At 46.5% G+C, this 23,287-nt stretch overlaps 1 protein-coding gene across 4 annotated transcripts in view; it reads left to right on the top strand.

Moving 5' to 3' along the window:
* The window catches only part of ACTN4 (actinin alpha 4), an 85,765-nt gene that overhangs the window by 47,677 nt on the left and 14,801 nt on the right, over window positions 1-23,287 (top strand). For 2 of the 4 annotated variants that reach the window (XM_075016884.1, XM_075016882.1), the window contains exons 3-11: window positions 1,119-1,238; window positions 5,762-5,848; window positions 9,822-9,909; window positions 10,386-10,464; window positions 10,919-11,000; window positions 12,824-12,909; window positions 18,696-18,788; window positions 19,037-19,267; window positions 20,574-20,721. In XM_075016884.1, the coding sequence (XP_074872985.1) occupies window positions 1,119-1,238; window positions 5,762-5,848; window positions 9,822-9,909; window positions 10,386-10,464; window positions 10,919-11,000; window positions 12,824-12,909; window positions 18,696-18,788; window positions 19,037-19,267; window positions 20,574-20,721 (1,014 nt within the window). Of the gene's footprint in view, window positions 1-1,118; window positions 1,239-5,761; window positions 5,849-9,821; window positions 9,910-10,385; window positions 10,465-10,918; window positions 11,001-11,933; window positions 12,020-12,823; window positions 12,910-18,695; window positions 18,789-19,036; window positions 19,268-20,573; window positions 20,722-23,287 lie in introns of all 4 variants that reach the window. The other 2 variants (XM_075016883.1, XM_075016881.1) reach the window with 1 other exon arrangement.

Genomic DNA, 23,287 nt, shown 5'->3' with positions numbered 1-23,287 from the left:
GGGATCCCTCCATGGGACCCGAATCTTACGCTGTCACAGGACACCGTCCCCTCCTTTGAGCCACTGGCTTTCTGCTCTCTTTGCCTTTGTTGGAAGATTAAATTCTTGGGTGCAGTAACGTCTGCCTGTTGGGTCTCAGAAATTAGGATGCTTACCTTGGATCTATCCCATACAATCTTTTACAAAAGCCTGATCCAGCTGTGGCCACACCTGGCTTTCCTGCCCAATATGGTCTGTTTCATACTGGTCAGGACATTTACTTGTCTTTTTTCCAAAGCCACATAAGTCAGAGTGTAGTTTACTTTCCTAGCTATCAGGAGGGGTTGTCCTTCTCCATTGAAAGGACCACCCTATTTCATAAGTCAACACAGCTGTCAGCCACCACAATGAACAGGGTGAAAGGTCGTCCAGTGTCTGCTCAAAGAATTTCTTCTTGGATCACTGCCTGTTTTTTGCTGCTGCCAAGATGGGCAGCGGCACTCCCTCCAGCGGTCATAATGGCCCTTTCAATCAGGCGGAAAGCCTCTTTGGCACTTTCCTGGCCCAAGTGCCTAGGTGGGACATCTGAAGGGTGGCTACCTGATTGTCTATCCAGACTTTTGCATCCCGTTACACACTTACCTAGCAGGCATAGGACAGTGCTGGCTTTCATAGACCAGTGCTTCAAGCTGCAGGACTGTGAACTCCCAGCCTGCCTCTGAGGATGCTTCTTTGGGAGCACCAAGAATAGGAATTAACCTGGGCAAGCTCTTGAAGGAAAAGTGTTTACCTAACTTTTCATAACTATTCTTGGGTTACATTGCTCATGTCCATTTCATTACCTCCCCTCCTGCCCCTCTGTTAGTTGCCAGCAAGAAGGAACTGAGAAGGCTTAGGGCCAGCAATACCTAATATACCAGTGTGTGAGTGTGGCACTCTTGGTGGGCACCAGAGCTGACCCAGTGGATACCTAAATGTGCACAGTCAGATTTCTGCCTCGAATGTGCACGCACACAGAATGGAACGGACATGAGCAACACATCTCAAAGCAACAGTTATAAAAAGGTGTGTTTCCCATCACTGGTTTTAGCTCTCGCGAGACTGTAGAGAAATGCTGTAACTCTTCTGTTGCCCTTTAGGAGAGCGATTACCCAAACCAGAGCGAGGCAAAATGAGAGTGCATAAAATCAACAATGTGAACAAAGCCCTCGACTTCATCGCAAGCAAAGGAGTCAAGCTGGTCTCTATAGGAGCCGAAGGTATGTAATTTAGGCCTTCTGAAAGTATTGATGTCCAGCCTTGATTCTTGACTACAGTAGAACCTCAGCATTACAAACTCCTCTGGCTTGAAACTACGAACAAAATGGTAAGGCTTTTCTTTGAAAAGCTTACAACTGAACATTGCCTTACGCCTTTGAAACGTCACTATGCTGAAGTCAAATGCTGCTTTTGAGCATTTTAATTTAAATGCAACAAGCATAGGAATAGTTTCCTTTCCTTAAATTTTTTAAAAAGGGAAGGACTTGTTTAGTAGCTTATGCTGAACACAGTTCATTTGCCTTTTTTGTCTCTGCTGCTGCCCCCTCATTGTGTGCTTCCAGTTCCAAATGAGGGGTGTGGTTGACTGCTCAGTTTGCAGCTCTGGGGTTCATAACACTGAGGTCTTACTGCATTAGGAGTCATGAGTACAGTAGTGCCTCAGTTTACACGAGGGTTGCATTCCCACGCACCTTCGCATAACTGGAATTTCACAAAATTTTGGGGGGGCTTTTTTCCCCTGGCAGAGCGTACGTTCTGCAGCCAGGGAAGCAGCAGGAGCACAAGGAGCTCCTTTTGAAAGAAAGTCCTGGGGTTGCGGCAGCAGGGGGAACAGTTGGGGAGGGTTAAGCCTGGTGGTGGGCTGGGGCTGTGGGATGGGGGCAGAGGGCTTAAGTCTGGGGTGGACTAGGGCTGCAGGGGGAGGGGGGGCAGAGGTGGAATTGAGTGGGAGCTGCACAGGTGGGGGGGAGAGGAGGTAGAGCCATGTGTGGGTGTGATGAGCCACAGCTGTGGTGGGGTGGTGAGCTGGGGGTGGGTTTAACCTGGGCCGCATGCAGGGGTTTGATCTGGGGAGGGAGAGGGTTGAACTGTTGCTGCACTCATGGGGGTGGTGAGCTGGGACTGGGGCCCGGGGGAGTGGGATTTTGAGTTGCACTTAACTCGTGTTAATGCGCGTTAAGCACAAATTGAAATTGCGCATTTCAAGGGTTTATTGTAATTGGAAGAGTTGCTTGACTTGAATGACACCAAGTGCATGTAATTCAATCAACAGAAAGAGATATTGGCCAAGAGGTTCATTTTACTTAAACGTAGCTGCATTAAATCAATAGTTGGTTGCAATTGCTATCATTGGGCTAACATACTTTGGCTATAAATACTTATAGCAGAATGTGTTCATTCGTAAAATGTAATTTACCATGCCTGTGTCTTAGATGGCAAGAATACTTGGAGAATAAGAGTTAGCTGCGGCCAAGTGAGATCTCTGGGTGTCCAGACCTTTAGCATCCAAATTGCCAGGAATGCTGTAAATGTCAGTTCTAGCCTGGGTTCGTTTATCTCATCAGTGGTGGAGTTACAGCTCCCTTTATTTTGGATTAATGGGTTAAGCTTCCCCCACACCCAGTAAAAGATCTACCCTTTTTATTGTGTGCCCAAGAGCACAGTTGGTTACGGAGTAGATACTTAGAGTGATCACCACATTTGGAAGCAGATGCTGCTTTTTAATAAATGAATGCAGTGCCGTAAGAGTGGCCACAATCAGGGGCTTACTCTTGATGGGGTAACTGTAAATACCATCAGTGTTGATACTGGCCACAGAAATAGTCAAGAGAAGCTGAATCCCAGTTTATGTCCTGTTGTCTGAATGCTAAAGGGGGTGGGAAAGGAAAACCTCAAGCTTTATGGCTAATTATGGGAAGTGTTGTACAGTAAATGCCAGTGGAATAATAAGTAACCTTGGCTTAGAGTATCTGAGCGTAATGCAAATAGAATTGGCCCTGTGTGGAGAGTATCTCTTCTCCATTGTTAGCTATAGTCAAGGGAAGCCAAGTATGCTCACAGCAATTTAAAAGCATTTTGGGAGTTTGGAAATTAATACTGAACCTTGGCGACTGTCTATAAAGCTGTTTGAACAATTAGTTCAAGGCATGAGTCTTTCTCCATGGTCAGTCAGATGGCAGCAGGCTGCTGTTTTTTTTAAACTAATTGCCATTAGTGATTGGATCAAAGACTGCTTCCAGAAAAGCAAAATATTTGTATTTTGCATTGTTCCAGATCTGCAGGCCTGGAATTTTTCTGCTTTGCCAAACGTACATGCTGGCAACCAACTTGTTATGGTTTAAAAACCAAAATTCCTGCTCTCAGATCAGAACCTCACATTTTCTTCAGTATTGCTTTATGGTTGGACCAACTCCCAGCTCTGCCTCTTCTAGTTGCCTTTATTTGGTCTATGCAAAGAAAAACGCCCTGGTTAAACAGACCAGAGCAGCTTCACGAAACCACAGACTAAAAATATGCTGGTCAGTGGTCCATTTAAAATGGTATTAATTGTGAGTTCACATTGGAACATGGTTTCTCCATTTAGACAGCTCATATCAGGGTTTTTCTTTTTGGTTTGGTACTTCCATAAAACAATAGGTTTTAACCTGATTTTATAACACTTGTGTATTTCTGGGATTCCTAAAGAAGATGTTTATGTGAAGTACTGTAGTTTCTCATATTAATGGAAACAACTTAAAGCCTGTTAGTTTGATACTTTGCATTCAAACGAGTCATTTCTCCTCTTTCTTCCCAAAAGGATAGTCTAGAAGACACGTCTGTCTCCTTATTGATGGTTCTGTACATGCATCAGAACATATATGTTTATAGTTCTCCACCTTTAGATTGTCCAGGCTACTGCATTTTTAAACATGTTTTCTCTTGATATTTTTGTTGGAGTTTATTGTATGAGATGAAATTTGGTTAAATTATCCATCCAGGAACACAGTTTAGATAGGAATATTTTGAGTGTATCTGTACCCCTTATGCATTAGGATATAAGCAAACCACTGAGTGGTGGGGGGTTGAGAAAAAAACTTTTGTGGAAGCACAAAATCTCTGCTTGCTTTTTTCTCTCTAAAGCATCTGGCACTGACAGCCACTATTGGATAGGATTCTGGGCTGATCTGCAGTGGCAATTGTTTCCCACGAGTACAAACAGCAGCAGCTCTGTTCATAGAATTTGTCCTTGCTTGGAAGAACTACAGCTTGGTCCTTGGACTTCTGAAACTCACTGTTGCTTAGGCTATGTCTACACTAGACAGAGAAGCCACCTGCTGATATTCAGCTTTAGCTGCGCCAATCAATTTATCTGTGGTCGACTTCCATGTCTGTCCACGTGGCAGAAGGTCGACTGGAGTGTTTCTTCTTTCAACCTTCCTTATTCCTCACCTCTCACAAGGAGCTAGGTTGAATTAATCAAGTATGCCACCATGCACTGACGTCACATCTCTAAATCTAGTGACTGGTGGCTTTTTTGTCTATATTTGACACCAGAGCCTGTTCCACATAGTACCCCATTACAATGCAGGATGTGTGGGTATGTTACAGATGCTAGGGTGCCCTCCGAGCTCTCCTCCTAGACACCAGCTCTTGCTGTGACTTTTGAACAGCTCATTTGGTACCTAGACTTAATTCTTCTTGAAGGGTTTATTTGGTTTGAAAGAGCTTTTTGCTGCTTTGGACAAGAGAAATGCCATGTCTGTTCAAAAGTTTAATCTTGCTATCACTGTTTAACTAAAATAGGGTTCCTTAATCTCTGTAATAAGAAACATCCAATTCTCCTTTATTTCATACAGTTGAAGCTAATAGAGGCAAACTCATCCCTTTGAAAGGGATTGAAAGGCTTTCTTGCTGTACTGTATCTAGGCGGCTCCTGGCACTGTGTCCAGCTACTACTCTGACAGGCTGTGTTCAGATGTAATTGGCCTTGTCCACATGGCAGTGGGTAATGGAGCCTCTTTCTCTAGGGAGACAGGTTTAAATGTATTTGTGGTGAAGCCATTAATGTATATCACATGTTCTTGAATGATGATGCCGGGTTGTCAGGTTTGTAGTACTCAGCTTTATCTCCTCCTGGGATCTAGGGGTGGCATTTAAATGGAAGGTGATTATGGAGCTTCCAGTGGTGGGATGGTGCAGTGCTATCTTACTCTTTGAATGCATCCAGGTATATTGAAAGAAACAAAGTCTAATGTCTGAATTTCAGAAACTCGAAGTAGTGCTACTAGAACTTTGAGCACTGGCCTGATACCTTTGCTCCCCAGTCTAGTATCAGAATGAAACTTGGAGTTATTCTCTCATTGGTCATTATTTGTCCTTTAGAAACTTGAGTCTTCAGATGTGAGCTAACTTTGAATGAAAAGATTAGCCTCCACGTAGCCTTCATTGATGTGTTGTTTCTCTGTCATTTGTAGAATACAATGTAAACTGGTGAAGGACATGCCAGAAAGTGAAATCCTGAAGCATTTGAATCTAAAAGCAAACTCTTTGTAGATGTGTGGAGAATGTTATCAGTTTAGTATTTGGCTTTCAACTGGACCGTGTGTGTTAATGGCTAGTTATTGTAGCACCTCTTGAAATCATTTTCCTAGCTTGCTTACTCCTGAACGCTGTTTGCTGATGTGTCTGTGTTAAGAAAACAAGGTTTCCCTCCATCCTAGGTAAGTTTTAATGTTCACATTCTTCTTTCCTCTGTTGCTTTCAGAGATTGTAGATGGCAATGCGAAGATGACATTGGGCATGATCTGGACAATTATCCTTCGATTTGCCATTCAGGACATTTCTGTGGAAGGTAAGAGCCAGGCGTGTGTAAATTGTGTCCTAACCCTCTGCTGCTTTGCTCTTCCACACATTAGAGCCACTACAGCTGGAAGAATATGGGATGCAGAAGATAAGACTGGTGCAGTGAATTGATGCTGTTTTATGGTAGTCCAGGAGAGTTCATGCATCTTCCTATGCAATGTTCTTTTGCACTGGGATCTGTCTCTGTAAATCGCATGCTGCGTTGTCTTAACTCGGGTTGCTGCTTCACTTGATCTAATGCTAAATACCCTACTTTCTTCCCTGTGCTGACCCAGATGGGTAACGGAAGGAAGGTGATCTTTTCACCCCATGCTCGCAGCTGTCCTGACTCGGCACACCTACTGGCGAAGGTCCTTCCTAGCTGGAGACAACCCCAATGGAAAATAAACTACCCTGATATTGCCCTTAATAAGAGTGGCAATGCTTGCTTGACCTGCATGTTTCTGAGCAGGTTGGCTTGTGACACAAATGCATGCTATAATGCTAACACAAAACAGGGCCCAGGTTGCCCCCTTTGCTGTTTGTATATAGATCTATAGATTTATTAGGAACTGGGGACACTTTTGGGGTAGGGGGAGCCTATACAGGAATGATGGGCTCCACCTAAATCAAGGTGGATCCAGACTGCTGGCATTAAACATTAAAAAGGTCATAGAGCAGTTTTTAAACTAAGAGGTGGGGGAAAGCCGATTGGTGCGGGGGAGCACCTGCATCGGACGGAGATTTCTCTTACACGAGGCTCCATAGATAGGGATTCCCTAGAAGTTAGTCAGATAGGGAACGTGGGAAATAATATATGGGCAAGATTAGATGTGAAACAATCGCATATAAAAAAAATCCAACGCGTCTGTGAAAGGCGGACATATAAATAGTGGTAGTTTTTTAACGTGCTTTTACACTAATGCTAGGAGTCTGTCTAATAAGATGGGTGAACTGGAGTACCTCATATCAGAGGAAGTTGACATAATAGGCATCTCAGAAACATGGTGGAATGAGGACAATCAGGGGGACACTATCATACTGGGATATAAATTATATCGGAAAGACAGAACAGGTCGTGCGGGTGGCGGAGTGGTACTATATGTGAAGGATAATATAGAATCAAATGAAGTAAAAATCCTAAAGGAATCAAAATGTTCCATAGAATCATTATGGATAACAATTCATTCATCTAATATGAATATGTCATTAGGAATATATTACCGACCACCTAACCAGGACAGTGATAGTGATGCTGAAATGTTAAGGGAGATTAGAGAGGCTATCAAAATAAAAAACACAGTAATAATAGGAGATTTCAATTATCCCCATATTGATTGGGTGCATGTCACCTCAGGACAGGATTCAGAGATTAAATTTCTTGATGCCTTAAATGACTGCTTCTTGGAGCAGCTAGTACAGGAACCCACAAGGGGAGAGTCAATTCTTGATCTAGTCTTGACTGGAACGCAGGATCTGGTCCAAGAGGTAACTGTTACTGGACCGCTTGGAAATAGTGACCACAATATAGTAACTTTAATATTCCTGTGTTGGGAAGAACACCGCAGCGGTCAAACACTCTGGCATTTAATTTCAAAAAGGGGAATTACACTAAAATGAGGAAGCTAGTTAAACAAACTAAAAGGTAGAGTAATTAAACTAAAATCCCTGGAAGCTGCATGGAAACTGTTTAAAGACACCATACTAGAGGCCCAACTTAAATGTATACCCCCAAATAAAAAAACACAGTAAGAGACCTAACAAAGAACCACCATGGCTAAACAGCCATGTTAAAAAGGCAGTGAGAGAGAAAAGGGCAGCTTTTAAAAAGTGGAAGTCAAATCCTAGTGAGGAAAATAGAAAGGAACATAAACACTCCCAAATTAAGTGTCATAATGTAGTAAGAAAAGCCAAAAAAGATTTTGAGGAACAGCTAGCCAAAAATTCAAAAAACGATAGTAAAATGTTTTTTAAATACATTAGAAGCAGGAAGCCCGCTAAAAAAGCAGTGGGGCCCTTGGACGATAAAGATATAAAAGGAGCGATCAAGGAAGACAGTGCCATTGCGGAGCGATTAAATGATTTCTTTGCTTCAGTCTTCACGGCTGAGGATGTTACAGAGGTTCCTAAATGTGAGCCAGCCTTTTTAGGTGACAAATCTGAGAAACTCACTCAGATTGAAGTGACATTAGAGGAGGTTTTGGAGTTAATTGATAAGCTGAATAGTAACAAGTCTCCAGGACCAGACGGCATTCACCCAAGGGTTCTGAAAGAACTCAAATGTGAAATTGCGGAGTTATTAACAGTGGTTTGTAACCTATCCTTTAAATCCACTTTGGTACCAAATGACTGGAAGACGGCCAATATAACGCCAATATTTAAAAAAGGCTCTAGAGGAGACCCTGGCAATTATAGACCGATAAGTTTAACATCAGTACCAGGAAAATTAGTAGAAACACTAGTAAAGAATAAAATTGCAAGGCACGTAGAAGAGCACGAATTGTTGGGCAAAAGTCAGCATGGTTTCTGCAGAGGGAAGTCGTGTCTAACTAATCTATTAGAATTCTTTGAAGGGGTTAATAAACATGCGGACAAGGGGCACCCAGTGGACATAATATACCTAGATTTCCAGAAAGCCTTTGACACGGTCCCATACCAAAGGCTTTTATGTAAATTAGGTGGTCATGGGATAGGAGGAAAGATCCTTTCATGGATCGGGAATTGGTTAAAAGACAGAAAACAAAGGGTGGGAATAAATGGTAAATTTTCACAATGGAGGAGGGTAACTACTGGTGTTCCCCAGGGGTCAGTCCTGGGACCGATCCTGTTCAACTTGTTCATCAATGATCTAGAAAATGAGGTAAGCAGCGAGGTGGCAAAGTTTGCAGATGACACCAAGTTGTTCAGGACAGTCAAAAGCAAAAGGGATTGTGAAGAACTACAAAAAGATCTCAGCAAACTGAGTGATTGGGCAGCAAAATGGCAAATGAAATTTAATGTGGGTAAGTGTAAGGTAATGCATGTTGGAAAAAATAACCCAAATTACACGTACTACATGATGGGGTCAAATTTAGCTACGACAGATCAGGAAAGGGATCTTGGAGTTATAGTGGATAGTTCTCTGAAGACATCCACGCAGTGTGCAGCGGCAGTTAGTAAGGCAAATAGGATGTTAGGAATTATTAAAAAAGGGATCGATAATAAGACAAAAGATATCATACTTCCCCTATATAAAACTATGGTACGCCCACATCTTGAGTACTGCGTGCAGATGTGGTCTCCTCACCTCAAAAAAGATATATTGGCATTAGAAAAGGTTCAGAAAAGGGCGACTAAGATGATTAGGGGCTTGGAACGGGTCCCATATGGGGAGAGGCTAGAGAGACTGGGACTTTTCAGTTTGGAAAAGAGGCGATTGAGGGGCGATATGATAGAGGTATATAAAATCATGAATGGTGTGGAGAAAGTGAATATAGAAAAATTATTTACCTTGTCCCATAATACAAGAACTAGGGGACACCAAATGAAATTGATGGGTAGTAGGTTCAAAACTAATAAAAGGAAATTTTTCTTCACACAGCGCACAGTCAACCTGTGGAACTCCTTGCCCAAGGAGGCTGTGAAGGCCAGGACTCTATTAGGGTTTAAAAAAGAGCTTGATAAATTTTTGCAGGTTAGGTCCATAAATGGCTATTAGCCAGGGATAAAGTATGGTGCCCTAGCCTTCATAACAAGGGCAGGAGATGGATGGCAGGAGATAAATCACTTGATCATTGTCTTCTGTTCTCCTTGTCTGGGGCACCTGGCATTGGCCACTGTCGGCAGATGGGATGCTGGGCTGGATGGACCTTTGGTCTGACCCAGTATGGCCGTTCTTATCTCAGTCATCTGTTAAACTCTTGTCTCTTGTTTTTGATTTAAAACTCTACCCGGAGTAGCACTCTCTTAGGCATAGTCCCTTAATTGCCCTGTGCCTTTTGCAGAGACCTCTGCCAAGGAAGGCTTGCTGTTATGGTGTCAGAGGAAGACGGCACCCTACAAGAACGTCAATGTACAAAATTTCCACATCAGGTAACTGCTTGTCAGGTCACCTCCTAGTGAGTGTTCAACTGTGTGCTCCTTATATGCTTCAAAAAACTCTCCGTGTTGGCAGGCAGTGCTGTGGATCTTGAAGTCAGCAAGAAATAACCCATTGCGTGGGCCTCTGAGATATTTCTATGAAATATTCAACAGGCCTGCCACTAGGAGAGTGATGGTTTTAATGCTGTTTGGCTGGAACAAAGCCACCAAATTCATGTGTGTTTGGCTCTAGCTAAATCTGCAACTCCAGCCATTGTGGCCTCTTACTTGGTCTGTTATTCCCAGGAGTGGAAGAACCTGTAAGACCCAATCTAAAGAAAGAGTTAACTGTGTGTAGTACTCAGGTCTGCTGCTTTTAGAGGCATTAAATCAAGGTAAACTCTGTGTACTGATGATCTTTGATTGTAGCGTATGATACAGGTACATGTATTGAAAACTCACACACTAAAACCATCTGTTCTTTGTAGCTGGAAGGACGGTCTTGCTTTCAATGCCTTGATCCACAGACACAGGCCAGAACTCATTGAATACGACAAGCTCAGAAAGGTACCGTGGCCCTGTTATCCAGTCTTCAGAAACCAAGTCACATACTGCTGGATGTACCCTGGGGAAGCAAGTGACCCATTTAACCACTCGTGCCCCCCCTCATAGTTGCTGTTTGCCTTACTAGTAGGGGAATTGAGTGTAGAAGGGAGGGTTGGAAAAGATCTTTTCACGTGTTATAGTCTGCTGTGTCCAGTGAGAAAGGAATTGGGGTCTGGCAGGGAATGGTCAGCTAATGGGAGCAAGTGACTAAGGAAACTTTGAATCCACAGTGGAAAAGTTAGACAGAAATGCTGCAGCACGTCAGCCCTCAAGGGGAAAGGTGGGGAGTTAGACCCCCTGCAAAGCTGTCCTTGGGGCAGCAGGGCTGTCTCCGTAGGAGGCAACTTTCAGTGACCTCAATTCACACACACCCCCCACACACACACACGACTTTTTGCAACTTTCCTTTTCCCAGGATGATCCTGTGACGAATCTGAACAATGCCTTTGAGGTGGCTGAGAAATACCTGGACATCCCCAAGATGTTGGATGCAGAGGGTAAGCTTTCCAGGCACTCATTGCAGTACCCACCTGGGTCAGGAGGTGACCCTGTTCTATGAACAACTGGCTTGTCAAAGCAATAGGAAAAGTGCGCTTCCTCCATTGGTGCAATCCCATTGGATGGGTGAATGCGTGATCTGGTGTGGCAGGACAACCAGCTGGGCTTGTGTTGAAATGTCATGTTCTTCCCTGCAGCATGCACATGTCCCACCCTTTCCATGGCTAGGTTTGTGTTTGAAAGGCCCCAGGGCTAATCATGCAGCTGATTAACTCAGGGACTGATGCTCATAGATTAAGGTAAAAAACTCTTCAAATCCCAGCCATTTGACTGGAAGTAAATTTCCGATCAGTTGTATCATGGTCCCTTTAAGCCGTACTCTGTCTTCACAAGTAGTGATGGTGTCCAACCTGGAGCTGGTTGGCCTTTTCCAGCTATTTGTTCACATCTGGATCCACATCCTTTCCTGGATGCAGTTGTGGTGCAGATTGAACCAGAAGTGAGACTAGAATTGAGGAACCGTGTGTCGGTTACTTTGGGTAAAAGTGCACCCCAGTTCCTGTTTTGTGAGCCGGTAATCTCACTTGACCCTCTCCTCCGCTAAATCCTGCGGCCATCATTCCCTTTTTAAAAGATTAGTAGAAACTGTAGCAGCTACTCTATCTGAAATGATTCAGTACCAATAGCTGCAAATGCCTTGAGTTCAGTTGCGATTGACAAGTGCATATTCCACACTGAGGTGTGTCCAGGAAAGTCTGTGTTCTCTTCTGCCCCTCCAGATGCTCTGGCAATTGTTTTTTAGGGAGCTGCTTTCTCTGCGGGACTCCAGAATGGTGAAGAGCAGGTGTCTTCAGATGGCACACAGGGTGTGCTTTGGTGATCCATGTGAAACTCTTCCTGTGAGGGCACTAACATTTATGGTTTGCTTGCAGACATTGTCAACACAGCTCGCCCTGATGAGAAGGCCATCATGACCTATGTATCCAGCTTCTACCATGCCTTTTCTGGTGCACAGAAGGTACCGGAGGGAGCTGTGTCTGCCTCTCTAACTCTTCCAACTGCGGCATCATACACTGACCCAGTTTTTCTTGCAGATGGTAGTGATCTCTTGCAGACTGGAAAGCAAACCTCAGCTAGTTTATACACATTGAGGGAGCTGTCCAGCCCCTGTGGTCCCAGCCATTATGCGACACTAGGGGGACCAGAAAAATCGTCCTTATGAAGCCCCTGCTGGGGGGACTGGGCCATATCATTAGTGAGGAGGGAAGGTTGCAGCATTAAACAGAAGAGATGAGCTTTTCAACCAAGAGCTTTGGGCAGATGAATGATGAGCCTGCTAGTCAGGATTTCACACCAAGTGCTGCTAGGGGAGGAGTGGGGCTAGTCATCTTGGGAGAGAGGCTCACATACAGGGACAAAACAAAAAGCAGTCAAGTAGCACTTTAAAGAATAGCAAAATGGTTTATTAGGTGAGCTTTTGTGGGACAGACCCACTTCTTCAGACCATAGCCAGACCAGAACAGACTCAATATTTAAGGCACAGAGAACCAAAAACAGTAAGCAAGGGAGGACAAATCAGAAAAAGATAATCAAGGTGAGCAAATCAGAGAGTGGAGGGACACAGGATACAGGGACAGGAACTCAGAACTGGGTGGAAAGGATTAAAAGCAGCAAAACAGCCCATTTGGCTGAGTCATGCTCCAGCTTAGGTTTGGATTCCAGTCTGAAGCAAGCGCTTGTTCCCTGCTCAGCTGCATGCCAGAAGGGCTGGGAGGTTCCCACACTGCTCTCTTCACTCTCTCCTCCGTTTCTTTCTGCGCAGATATTGTAGGCACGCTCAGGCCCGATGAAAAGGCTATCATGACATACGTGTCCTGCTTCTACCATGCTTTCTCAGGGGCTCAGAAGGTGAGCTTTTGGCAGGTGGAATTGCAATCACTTCTGCTTCTATGCATGTCTTGTTTGGTTCAGCTGCCACTAATCTTGTACGCCAAGCAACTCTCTGGGGCTTGTTATGCTGGCTTTACGGGCTTATGAGAAGTGCAATGAGGTGAAAACGGCCTGCATGATCACAGAGACCGAGCAACAAAAGTGTAGCCACTTGGAGTACAGTCTGGGGTGGTTTATATGTTGTGTGCACTCCTATCCACTCTTGGGTTAGTACTTCCAGGCTACGTCTACATGTGCAGCCAACATCGAAATAGCTTATTTCGATGTTGCGACATCGAAATAGGCTATTTCGATGAATAACGTCTACACGTCCTCCAGGGCCGGCAACGTCGATGTTCAACTTCGACGTTGCTCAGCCCAACATCGAAATAGGCGCAGCGAAGGAACGTCTACACGTCAAAGTAGCACACATCGAAATAGGGATGCCAGGCACAGCTGCAGACAGGGTCACAGGGTGGAGTCAACAGCAAGCCGCTCCCTTAAAGGGCCCCTCCCAGACACAGTTGCACTAAACAACACAAGATACACAGAGCTGACAACTGGTTGCAGACCCTGTGCCTGCAGCATAGATCCCCAGCTGCCGCAGAAGCAGCCAGAAGCCCTGGGCTAAGGGCTGCTGCCCACGGTGACCATAGAGCCCCGCAGGGGCTGGAGAGAGAGCATCTCTCAACCCCCCAGCTGATGGCCGCCATGGAGGACCCAGCAATTTCGACGTTGCAGGACGCGGATCGTCTACACGGTCCCTACTTCGACGTTGAACGTCGAAGTAGGGCGCTATTCCTATCTCCTCATGAGGTTAGCGACTTCGACGTCTCGCCGCCTAACGTCGAAGTTAACTTCGAAATAGCGCCCGACGCGTGTAGACGCGACGGGCGCTATTTCGAAGTTGGTGCTGCTACTTTGAAGTAGCGTGCACGTGTAGACGCAGCTCCAGTGGCCACTGGATTGGGAGAGGAGAGGTAATTACTCAGTTTTTAACTGATCTTTTCACTGTCCTCTAGCCACTGGTGTTAGATGCAAGACCTTCACAGTAGCATTTTATGGTGCTGGAGGTTGTCGGGGGAGGGTGGTAAGCTAGCACTGTTCTGGCTTACATTGTGACAAGTCATTCTCAGTGACACAGTTATAGGGCTGCTTGCCACGGTCCCCTGGCTGAGGCTTGTTTACTGCGCTTGATACAGAGATGTCTAGACTCCAACTGCTGGCCCAGCAGACACTGAAAAAATTAATCCAGCTGGGGGTGTGTGGAAGTGGCTTCATTAAGTGTCCACATAACAGCCCCTCATGGCTGTTATGGTGCAGGAGGGTAGCTGGCAGAATGCTCCACTGAAATTAGTATGTGAGTATTTATGATCACAGTGGGACTTCTGGATCACTGGCATAATGAGCACAAAACAGGATGACTCCAGTGACTTAATCAGATTTGATTCTGCATTAGGCTTTTCATATCCCATGAGAAGGTCATGGCTGTGCAAATGGCTCTGCTCTGTTACTTGACACGGAGGACATGAGCAGCACCAAAATCCTTTGAAAGTCTTAGTGACAACAGTTTAACCTTGTTTGCAGCCTGTTTTTTCTCATCCCCTTCCCAAGCTGCCTCATGTGCAGTTACCGTTCTTATCCAGAGCCCTTGCAAATGTTGATGTGCCTCTCACAGCAAAAGCGGTGCCGAATGTGATGGGCCTTGGCGTTCTGATTTTCCTCATTCTGCTGCTTTCACTTGTATAAAAGCTTCCTCAGCCCCATTTTTATCTTAAATGTTGCCTTTTGGGGGGCGCTTCTGTTTCTTCAGCAGTGGAGAATATCACCCAGAAAGTTAGGTCTTGGAAAAAGACTCTTTCAAGAATTCTGTCAGTCAGGCATTGCTTAAACACTGCACAAGCGAACAATACACTCTGCTCTTTGAAGTGCACCTGACAATGCCCTAATCCAGAACAGGTTAGCCTTGCTGTTTCCCCCTGCTCTGCTTTGGCGAAGGACAGACGTTCTGTGAAAACAGTATGACTCTTGAAAAGTGATTGGGAAGAACACCCTTCACTGGTAGCTAGATATTGCCACTGGTGAAGACATTTACCTTCATACCCTTTTCAAGAGCACCTAAGTTCCATTTTCAGAATTGATTTGGTTTTGAGCCTCAACAAGCCTATTAATGTTCAGTCAGTCAGGCACTTGGGGGACAGCCATTTCTGCAAATGGGATTTTGCTCTCTTGAAAATCTTATTTTGGCTCTAAGCATTGCCCTGACTCAGTATGGTTTCCACTGGGGGTTAGTCAGTACATTTCTGGTTCTCGGAATCAAACTCCCCTATTAATCTCAAATCTGCTATGGTTACACACCAGAACTCTGCTCACTAAAATCTGAAACTAGATAACAAGCAGGAATTGTTGTGCTGCTTCCGTTCCTCACACGGTTCTTAAACTGTGGTTTTTTTCCCCTTACTTCCTTCCTTTGCCTTGCTAGAAGCATTTAGTGTGGTGTTTACAATGAAAATCCAGGTCCATTAGATGGTCTTTAAGTGCTTGGATAGCTGCTGCAGTTTGGAAGGTTGAGAGGACCTGTAATTGCTGAGTCGGTTTGAAAGACAATTTTAGTGCTAACAGGCTTTCAGGAGATGAATGAGCTATTTGGATGCCTTGCTGCAGACTAAGGGGATGTATCCTGATTTTGATGTTTAGAGAACTGTCGAGTAAATTCTTTGGGGCTGGAATTATGATTGTCCTACAGGAGTCAGCACCCCTGGGGCCTTCTGATGCAACTGACCCATGTTTAACTGTCATATTTCTGCTACTTGTCAAACCAATATTGGAGCATAACTGAAACTATCTGACATCAGTAACTGAGGGCCAATTTTGGGTTGAGTGCCTGGCCATCACTCCCATGTGGTGGTGTTCTCATGTGGTCGTGTTTCTTCCAGGTGGTTTTTTGCCGCCGTGAGTGATTACGTGCAGTATAGTGGAACAGTGAATTGGGCTATGAGAGTCTGAGTATTTCATTTCAAATGTGAGACCCCACACATGCTACCCTGGGAGTTCTTGGACCGAAGATGGGAACTAGCTTCCTTTATTGCTTGTATTACCATAGTCCTCAAGAGCCCCACTGCACTAGGCACTCCACAAACATTAGTCTGTGCCCCAAAGGGGTTACTGTCTGAGCCAACAGATGGATGCAGATAGAAGCAAGACACGGTATTAGTCAGCGGGATGAGCAGTGCTCAGAGCACACTAGTCACCTAAATGTTCATGTGTTTTGTAGGCCTCCTGGCTTCTTTGAAATGCATTTTGGATTTGGATGGCTCTTCCTGTGGAGTAGCCCATAGTAGCAGGTGTCAATCTAATCTGTTGTATAGTCTAGGGAAGAGTTGGGGATGCTTATGAGGGCTGTTTTATGCAAAGAGGTGGCTCTTGCCTGCCTCAGTTTCTACTCACCTGAAGGCAGAATGGTACAGATTTACCTCATCAGTAAATTACCTTGTCCCCAAGCACGCAGATGACTGATGTTTTAAGCTTTGTAGATTCCAAGGCCAGGTGGGACCATTTTGACCATCTTGTCTGACCTAGTGGTAGAACTTCCCCAAAATAATTCCTAGAGCAGGTCTAGGATCTAGCCCAACATTTTACATACGCTGCATAATTTTGTCAGTGCTAGGTCCTTTTCCGTTCTAGGGTGTGATTGTTAAAGATCAGGATCAACTTGGTTAGTAAAGTATAAAACTTTTATAGGCTGGAAGCGTTAACCTTGTTTGATAGCCAGTGTTTGAAAAACGCACACATTTGATATGTATTCCATCTGGACTGAAATGTTTCTGTTAAAGTCTGAACTAGAGTGTATTCACTAGCACTTCTCACAGGGGCTCCCTGGGTGGATGTAATGTGTGAAATTCTGGTCTGGCCAGCATTTTTTTATTGTTCTTTGTCTGATCCCAACCTTGAGAAGCACAGCTGGCACATTCTCTGCATCAGCTGGTATTTATTAGCTTCTCATAGCATGTGGTGGTTTTTCCAATGCTCTTGGGTGCCGTGTTCTCAAATTCCAGTCCCAGGTCTGAGGTGACAACTGATGTGTGCTGCATTGTGAGCATGTCTAATACATTTAAGTGGTACCCTGCAGTGTGAGGAGGAGGAGAAGACAGCCTAGAATCCAGACTGCTTATCTCTTGTGTTTTGTTGCTAAAGGGAATCAAACTTCTGATGTCTAGTCTTTTTGGCAACTCGGTTCCCCAGCTGTTTTCCTCACCCCAGCCAGTAGACCCTCTTCACTCTTTCTGTTGATGTCTGGCTTTCAGCTCTTCTTCTTGGACTCTTTCTGTGCTGCCCACAAGGTACTTGATCTCTTGATTTTTTCCTTCTTTGCCCCCATGTATCCCACTCTAACACAGAGGAGTTTCACCTTTCCCCACATGCCTTGCAGAAGAGGAAACGGCAGAAGGAAGAAGTGTGTGCTGTACTACAGGCTGGAGTAAAATCCCAGTCAAGGAACAAGCTTGTCCTCTCTGACAGAGAAATGATTGATAAACATGTGGATGCGTATAGCCTGAAGTGCTGTAATTCTGGGACGGCAGTAATGTGACATGCTATGGAATGTTGCCCAGGCAGTGCCTTAACACTGAGCTCATTATGGAGCCAAATGCTGTGTTCGTTAAGCATTGGAAGTCAATGGGTACTGAATAAGGAGAGCAAGACACGAAGTGTAGGGGTTCTGACTCTACCCCAACATGCTTAGTTGGCAATATACTAGTTTACAAACTCAGTTAGTCCAGCGATTGAAAGTTTGCAGTGAGAGTGCAGTGTTCTGGTCTCCTACCTTTTGGTGACTGCCACTTGTCACATGCTCCATTCTTACAAACATGAGAGCTGAGTGGGGTGCCCAGGGGAAGATGTGGGACTCAAGGATGGGGAGGGCCTCTGGGAGCAGCAGAAGGAAGGTGCCACACCAGTGACTCTTTCATAATGGGTGCAGGCTGGGGCTGAAGTCGTGCAGTGATGGGCACATGCTCATTGCTGTCACAAGCAAGCTGTGATTTCTCAAGGGCCGCAGCCCAGGTGGCCTTAGGGATGCAGACACATGAGGTGTAGTGGTGGGCTCCTTTTTTCATCGCAGACTGAGGTGCTGCAAGGTACTCGGTGCCATTGAAATGTGCATAGGGCTGAATTTCCTCTCCTCAAGGCACCAGAGAGGCTCTGGCCGATAGCCATTGAGCTAGCACCTGCTTATGCTGAGCTCAGAAAAAAGCTTTAATCATCCTAGCTGAAAGTCCCAAGCACTGGGGGAGCCTCACTGCTCAGTGAAGCAAACATTTGGAAGCCATGTGCCTCAGGCAGCAGGAGGAGGATCTGGCCTTGGCAGAACTCACCTGGGCATCTCAGGAAGCAGGAGCCCATCCGTAACTTCCTACCTAATTTCTAGTTAGTGCCACGTGCACAGGCAATGTCAGGACTGGGTTTTGATGGGCCTGAGCTGCGGGAGCCCCCCGGGGGGTGAGCTGCACTGTCCTAGTGAGTTATGCAAGGGGCATCCTCTAGCTGATGAAGCCTTGGAAGAAATCTTCCACATGACATGGCAAGTGCTGATTAGAGCCATCAGGCAGGCAGTCCCTCTCATGGCTGGGTCGAGCTTCAGACTTGCTTTCCTGTCCTCTGTGTGGGGCTGGGTAAATTAACACCACTGGCTTCTCCCTTCATGCCATCCTTGCTGCTCTGCCGCAAATGGGTCTAAAATCCCCCATCTCCCTTTGTGCCTCTCCCAGGCTGAGACAGCAGCTAACCGGATTTGCAAAGTGCTGGCCGTGAACCAAGAGAACGAGCACCTCATGGAGGACTACGAGAGACTGGCATCTGATGTGAGTCCCCCAGCTTCTGGACCCTCCTCTGCATGGAAGGGAGCTCGGTGCTGGTTGGTGATGGGTCCTGGTGGGCTGTTGTGAAGGTGGAATGCTCCTGCGGGGAGGGGAGGGGGGAGATGTCTCCACAGCACACTGTCGGATTGTACATTCTCGGCAAGACTGTGACTTCTCCCCATTAAGGACAAATGACAGATGTTTTCCTGCTGCTCCCCACACTCCGCTTACCAGAGTCTGCTCCCCTGCAGCTGCTGGAGTGGATCAAACGCACTATCCCCTGGCTGGAGGACCGTGTCCCACAGAAGACCATTCAGGAGATGCAGCAGAAACTGGAAGATTTCCGTGACTACAGGCGGGTGCACAAGCCTCCCAAAGTGCAGGAGAAGTGTCAGCTGGAGATAAACTTCAACACCTTGCAGACTAAACTCAGGTTGAGCAACAGGCCTGCCTTCATGCCCTCTGAGGGCAAGATGGTCTCGGTGGGTATTGGTGGTGGTTGTCCAATGCAATGGGGTGCTCAGGGCAGGGAGGGTAAAGCAGAGTGAGGCCTTCAGCACAGCAGAGAGAGCAGAGCTCAATTTTGGTAAGAGGAGGAGGGAGCAGTCTGGACCCAAAGCTGATCTCAATCCACTTACGCTTCTGTTAGCATCCAGATGCAATTTCCTCTTGGGAACCTGCTTATGGGATACTGCAGCCAAATGTCAGATGCCCTCTGGGTGGTCCTTCTCTGCTGCCGGCTTCTTGGCAGTGCTGACTTTAGTGCCTGGAGGTGGGGGATTTGTGTGCTCATGCTGGAAGATCCAGGGCTAAATCTGAATCTTGTTTACTTATACACACACCCTCTGCTTGGGAGTGCAGTAGTGTAGGTGAGGGCAGCTGCCTTTGTGTACATGAGCTACTTTTTCAAAACCTGCTGTCCCCACAAGGCCAGGACCATAACCACCCTTACTGCATAGGCCTCGCCTCTGCCCATGTATTGCAGGGTATGGCTGTATTAGCCTGCCTTTGCCAGCTTGAATCCCACTAGCGAAGGTAACTGTAGTGACGCCAGCACAAGAGAGGCTGTAGCACAATCTCAGCACCTCCCAGGCCTGAATGCAGACTGTTTGCACTGAACCCTGTGCTGCGGCACTACTGCTGTTCTTATCCATGAGCTCAGGTAGGCTAGCCTGGCATTGCTTTGGCCATAGACACATACCATAAGTCTCTTTCTCAGGTGTGTGCACCAGAGAGGCATATTCTCCTTTGCTCCTGGTAGGAGATATTTTGTGACATTCAGCTTCTCCCCAGTGGCTCATGGTGGTGCTGCTCTGTGCCCCCAGTGTTAGTTATTACATATGCTCATGTATACGGCATGGGGAGGGCTAATGTTGAGACGGTTAATATCCTGTGTGGGGAAGGGCAAACCCACTGTCACACTGGAAGTATGGGCTAATGGGAGATTTCCAGGCCAGAAAGGCCTGTTGTGGTCATCTCATCTGATCTCCTGTGTAACACAGGCCAGAGACCTGCACCCAAATAAGTCCTAGAGCAGATTGGTTAGGGAAACATTCAGTCTTGATTTAAAAATGCTCAGTCGTGGTGAATTACTTGCCCTATTAATGTATGTTGCCTGGAAGTTGAAGTTGGACACCTGACAATTAGTGTTTTCCTTGCTAGACCGACAAGCTCATTGAGTATTTGTTCCCCGTCATGTTGAGATTCCCCTTATGTGCTTCATAATCTTGCTGGCAGTATGACAGTCTTTCATTGCGCTAAACCACTTTCCCATGCTTGAACCCCCAGGACATTAATAATGGCTGGCAGCACTTGGAACAGGCAGAGAAAGGCTATGAAGAGTGGCTGCTGAATGAAATCAGGCGACTAGAGCGACTGGACCACCTGGCTGAGAAGTTCAGGCAGAAAGCCTCTATCCACGAGGCCTGGACTGAAGGTTGTCTTGTCTCTGAGGCCAGGGAATTGGTGAGGGTGAACGAGGCCTAGCAAGGGAAGGCAAGAGTAACCTTCTCACACAGGCTGAACGGCTGCCAAGTTCTCCTCTAGTGCTGATTGCCTGACACAGGAGGCGGAGGTCAACCCCAACAAAGGGCGGGAAATCCAAATTCTGCTTCTGTACCAGTGGCTCTGTATGTAACTGCTTGGGCAAGTCACTGAGCACAAAACCTGCCATTTCTGGAACAGGGAAGCTAATCCATGGCTACCTTTTGGGTGATGTAGAGGTCAGGAGGTAAAGTGGCTGCAGGAATGGTACTGACTGTATTAGCAAGTCACTTGGTGCCTTCCTGCTGCCAGCATTCTGGAGCTGTTATATTGAAGCTTGGCTGTGTTTCCAAACAACTCGGTATGGGTGTGTGCATGTGGGAGTAATTCAAGAATAGAAGCGACTGCTATGTACTTAGCTCCTGACCACAGGAAGACATTTGTCCTGTATTTCAAGCACTCCAGGTATGGTTTGTCCCTGGATTAAAGCTGACAGGTCCCTAAATGCACAAGCAGAGCTATTCCTGACAGCCTTGTGGTTTTGTGCAGGCGTTTTCAGACAGGGCCAGGTAAAATTTAGACACTGGCAGAAGCCAGAGTTTTGGCTGAAGCTATATCTGTTTAAATGGGCCTAGCCAGCCCTGGAAGGGAATGCAGTCCAGTTAGCTGTTGTCCGCTGCCTCAGAGGCCATGCCGTATGACAGTCACTGTGGCTTGTTTACAGTTTGCTAAGGATTTTTGTCTCCTTACTCTAGCCAGATGGCTAGACGTGATTGCTCACTCTCCGAGCCTTCCAATATGGCAGCTGCATCTGTTTCCATAGAAAATACAGTAATCCCTTCTCAGAACTGAAAGGAATGTTCTCATCGCCCAGGCTGGGAGAATACCACGTAGAGCATTAAAGGGCGACGGGCTTGTTCCGCCTTTGGGAGCGGTGCTTGAGCACGGCTGCAACTTAATTGGGTTTTGCTTCCCGCTTCTTAAAACGTGGTGGCAGTAATTGAATGGATAACATGGATCCATATAGTTCTGAGGCCCCTATGCGCCAAGATGGGGGCCCCTTGAGTGATGAGGAACAGGACTGATGCATTAGGCAGAGAGCCCACTTTTTGGAGAGGTAACTGACAGGAGGGCACAGGATAGAATCACAGAACACTAGGACTGGAAGGGACCTCGAGAGGCCATCGAGTCCAGCCCCCTGCCCCATGGCAGGATAGCTGAAACGCTGCTCTAAGGGGGTGGCTGTGTTCTGCCAAGCGGCTTCTGACTGGCACTGAAGCATTCTACAAGTCCCTGTGAAACTTCTACCCCGGAGAAGCTGGCATGGTGAGCTAATGTTTTTGGGCTCCATTCCTGTGGCAGAACTGGTCTCCATGACGACTAACTTGCCCCTTGATCCTCAGCAGCGTGAAGTGGATTTTCTGTTGCCGGTAGAGTCTCTGCAGATTGTGACCTGGCTGCACCATGCCGTTGTCCTGCACATTGCTGTAGACTCCTCCCATTCCATGGGAGCTGGAGTACCCCAGCTTGCTCCCCACTGGTCCCCAACAGTTGGGACACGGAGACTCAGTGCCCAGTGTTCCCTTGTCCAAAACCAGCTTTGTATGCCAGGCACAGCACTGCTGAAATACAGCCAGCTCTGGGGTGGAGGGCAGCAGTTTGGTGCTCAGCAATGCTGCAAACCCCTTCTGTTTGCTAGATCTGTGGTTTAAAACAGTCACCCCTCTGTCTAGATTGGTGAGGGGCAGTTTGGGTGGGGAGGAATAAATGGGGAAAGGAATTTATTTTTGGGTATGGGGGTGGGAAACAGTGAGCCACAAGAAGTAAGTTCTTCTCTTCTGCCAGCCAAATACAGTGTCCAAAACCGTGAGTGGTGATGAGAAGGCACGTGCAGCCCTTCAGTCTGTCCGGTGGCTCAGGCTTCCAGCAACATTCCTGAGCAGCAGCTCTGCAGGTGCTTTAGCTGCACCAAAGATAGAGGAACAGTTACCAGCCACACCCTGCAACCTCCATCAAAGAGACAACCCAGGAGCTAGGTTACCATGGAGGCGGTTTAGCCTTCTCATTGCAGCTCGAAGGGGATGATTCTTTGAAGTCAGAAGCGGCTTGGCTTGGTGCTAGAGATGCCATTTTAAGGTCACACTTGACTCCAGAGTAAAGCTCAGTAGTACTTGGGGAGAACTACATGGCACTGGATTCTGCCTGTAATCCTCGTTTCTGTTGCAGAGATCCTTGCAGTGCCCCTTGGATTGCTTGTCCCCTTTAATACTGGGTTGGCTTGGAGAACACAGAAGGTCTAGATGCCTACTCTAGTGCACTGGGGCCTGGTACTGTGCTCTCCGGGAAGCACTCAGGCTCTGAAAATGGGGCACTGTAGGGAGGGTAGGTGTGAGGATCAGATGAGACACTATTGTAGCTCATTAGATAGTGAGCTGTACTGCAGTAGTGCCTGGAAGCCTCGATCAAGGCCAGGCCCCCATTGTGCTCGGTGCTGTACGTGCACCCAGTGAGAATCCTAG

This window comes from Carettochelys insculpta, chromosome 22 (genome assembly GCF_033958435.1).
Source record: "Carettochelys insculpta isolate YL-2023 chromosome 22, ASM3395843v1, whole genome shotgun sequence".
Classification (NCBI taxonomy): Eukaryota; Metazoa; Chordata; order Testudines; family Carettochelyidae; genus Carettochelys; species Carettochelys insculpta.
Note: the sequence above shows the minus strand (reverse complement) of the source record. Positions and strands in the feature narration are given on the sequence as shown.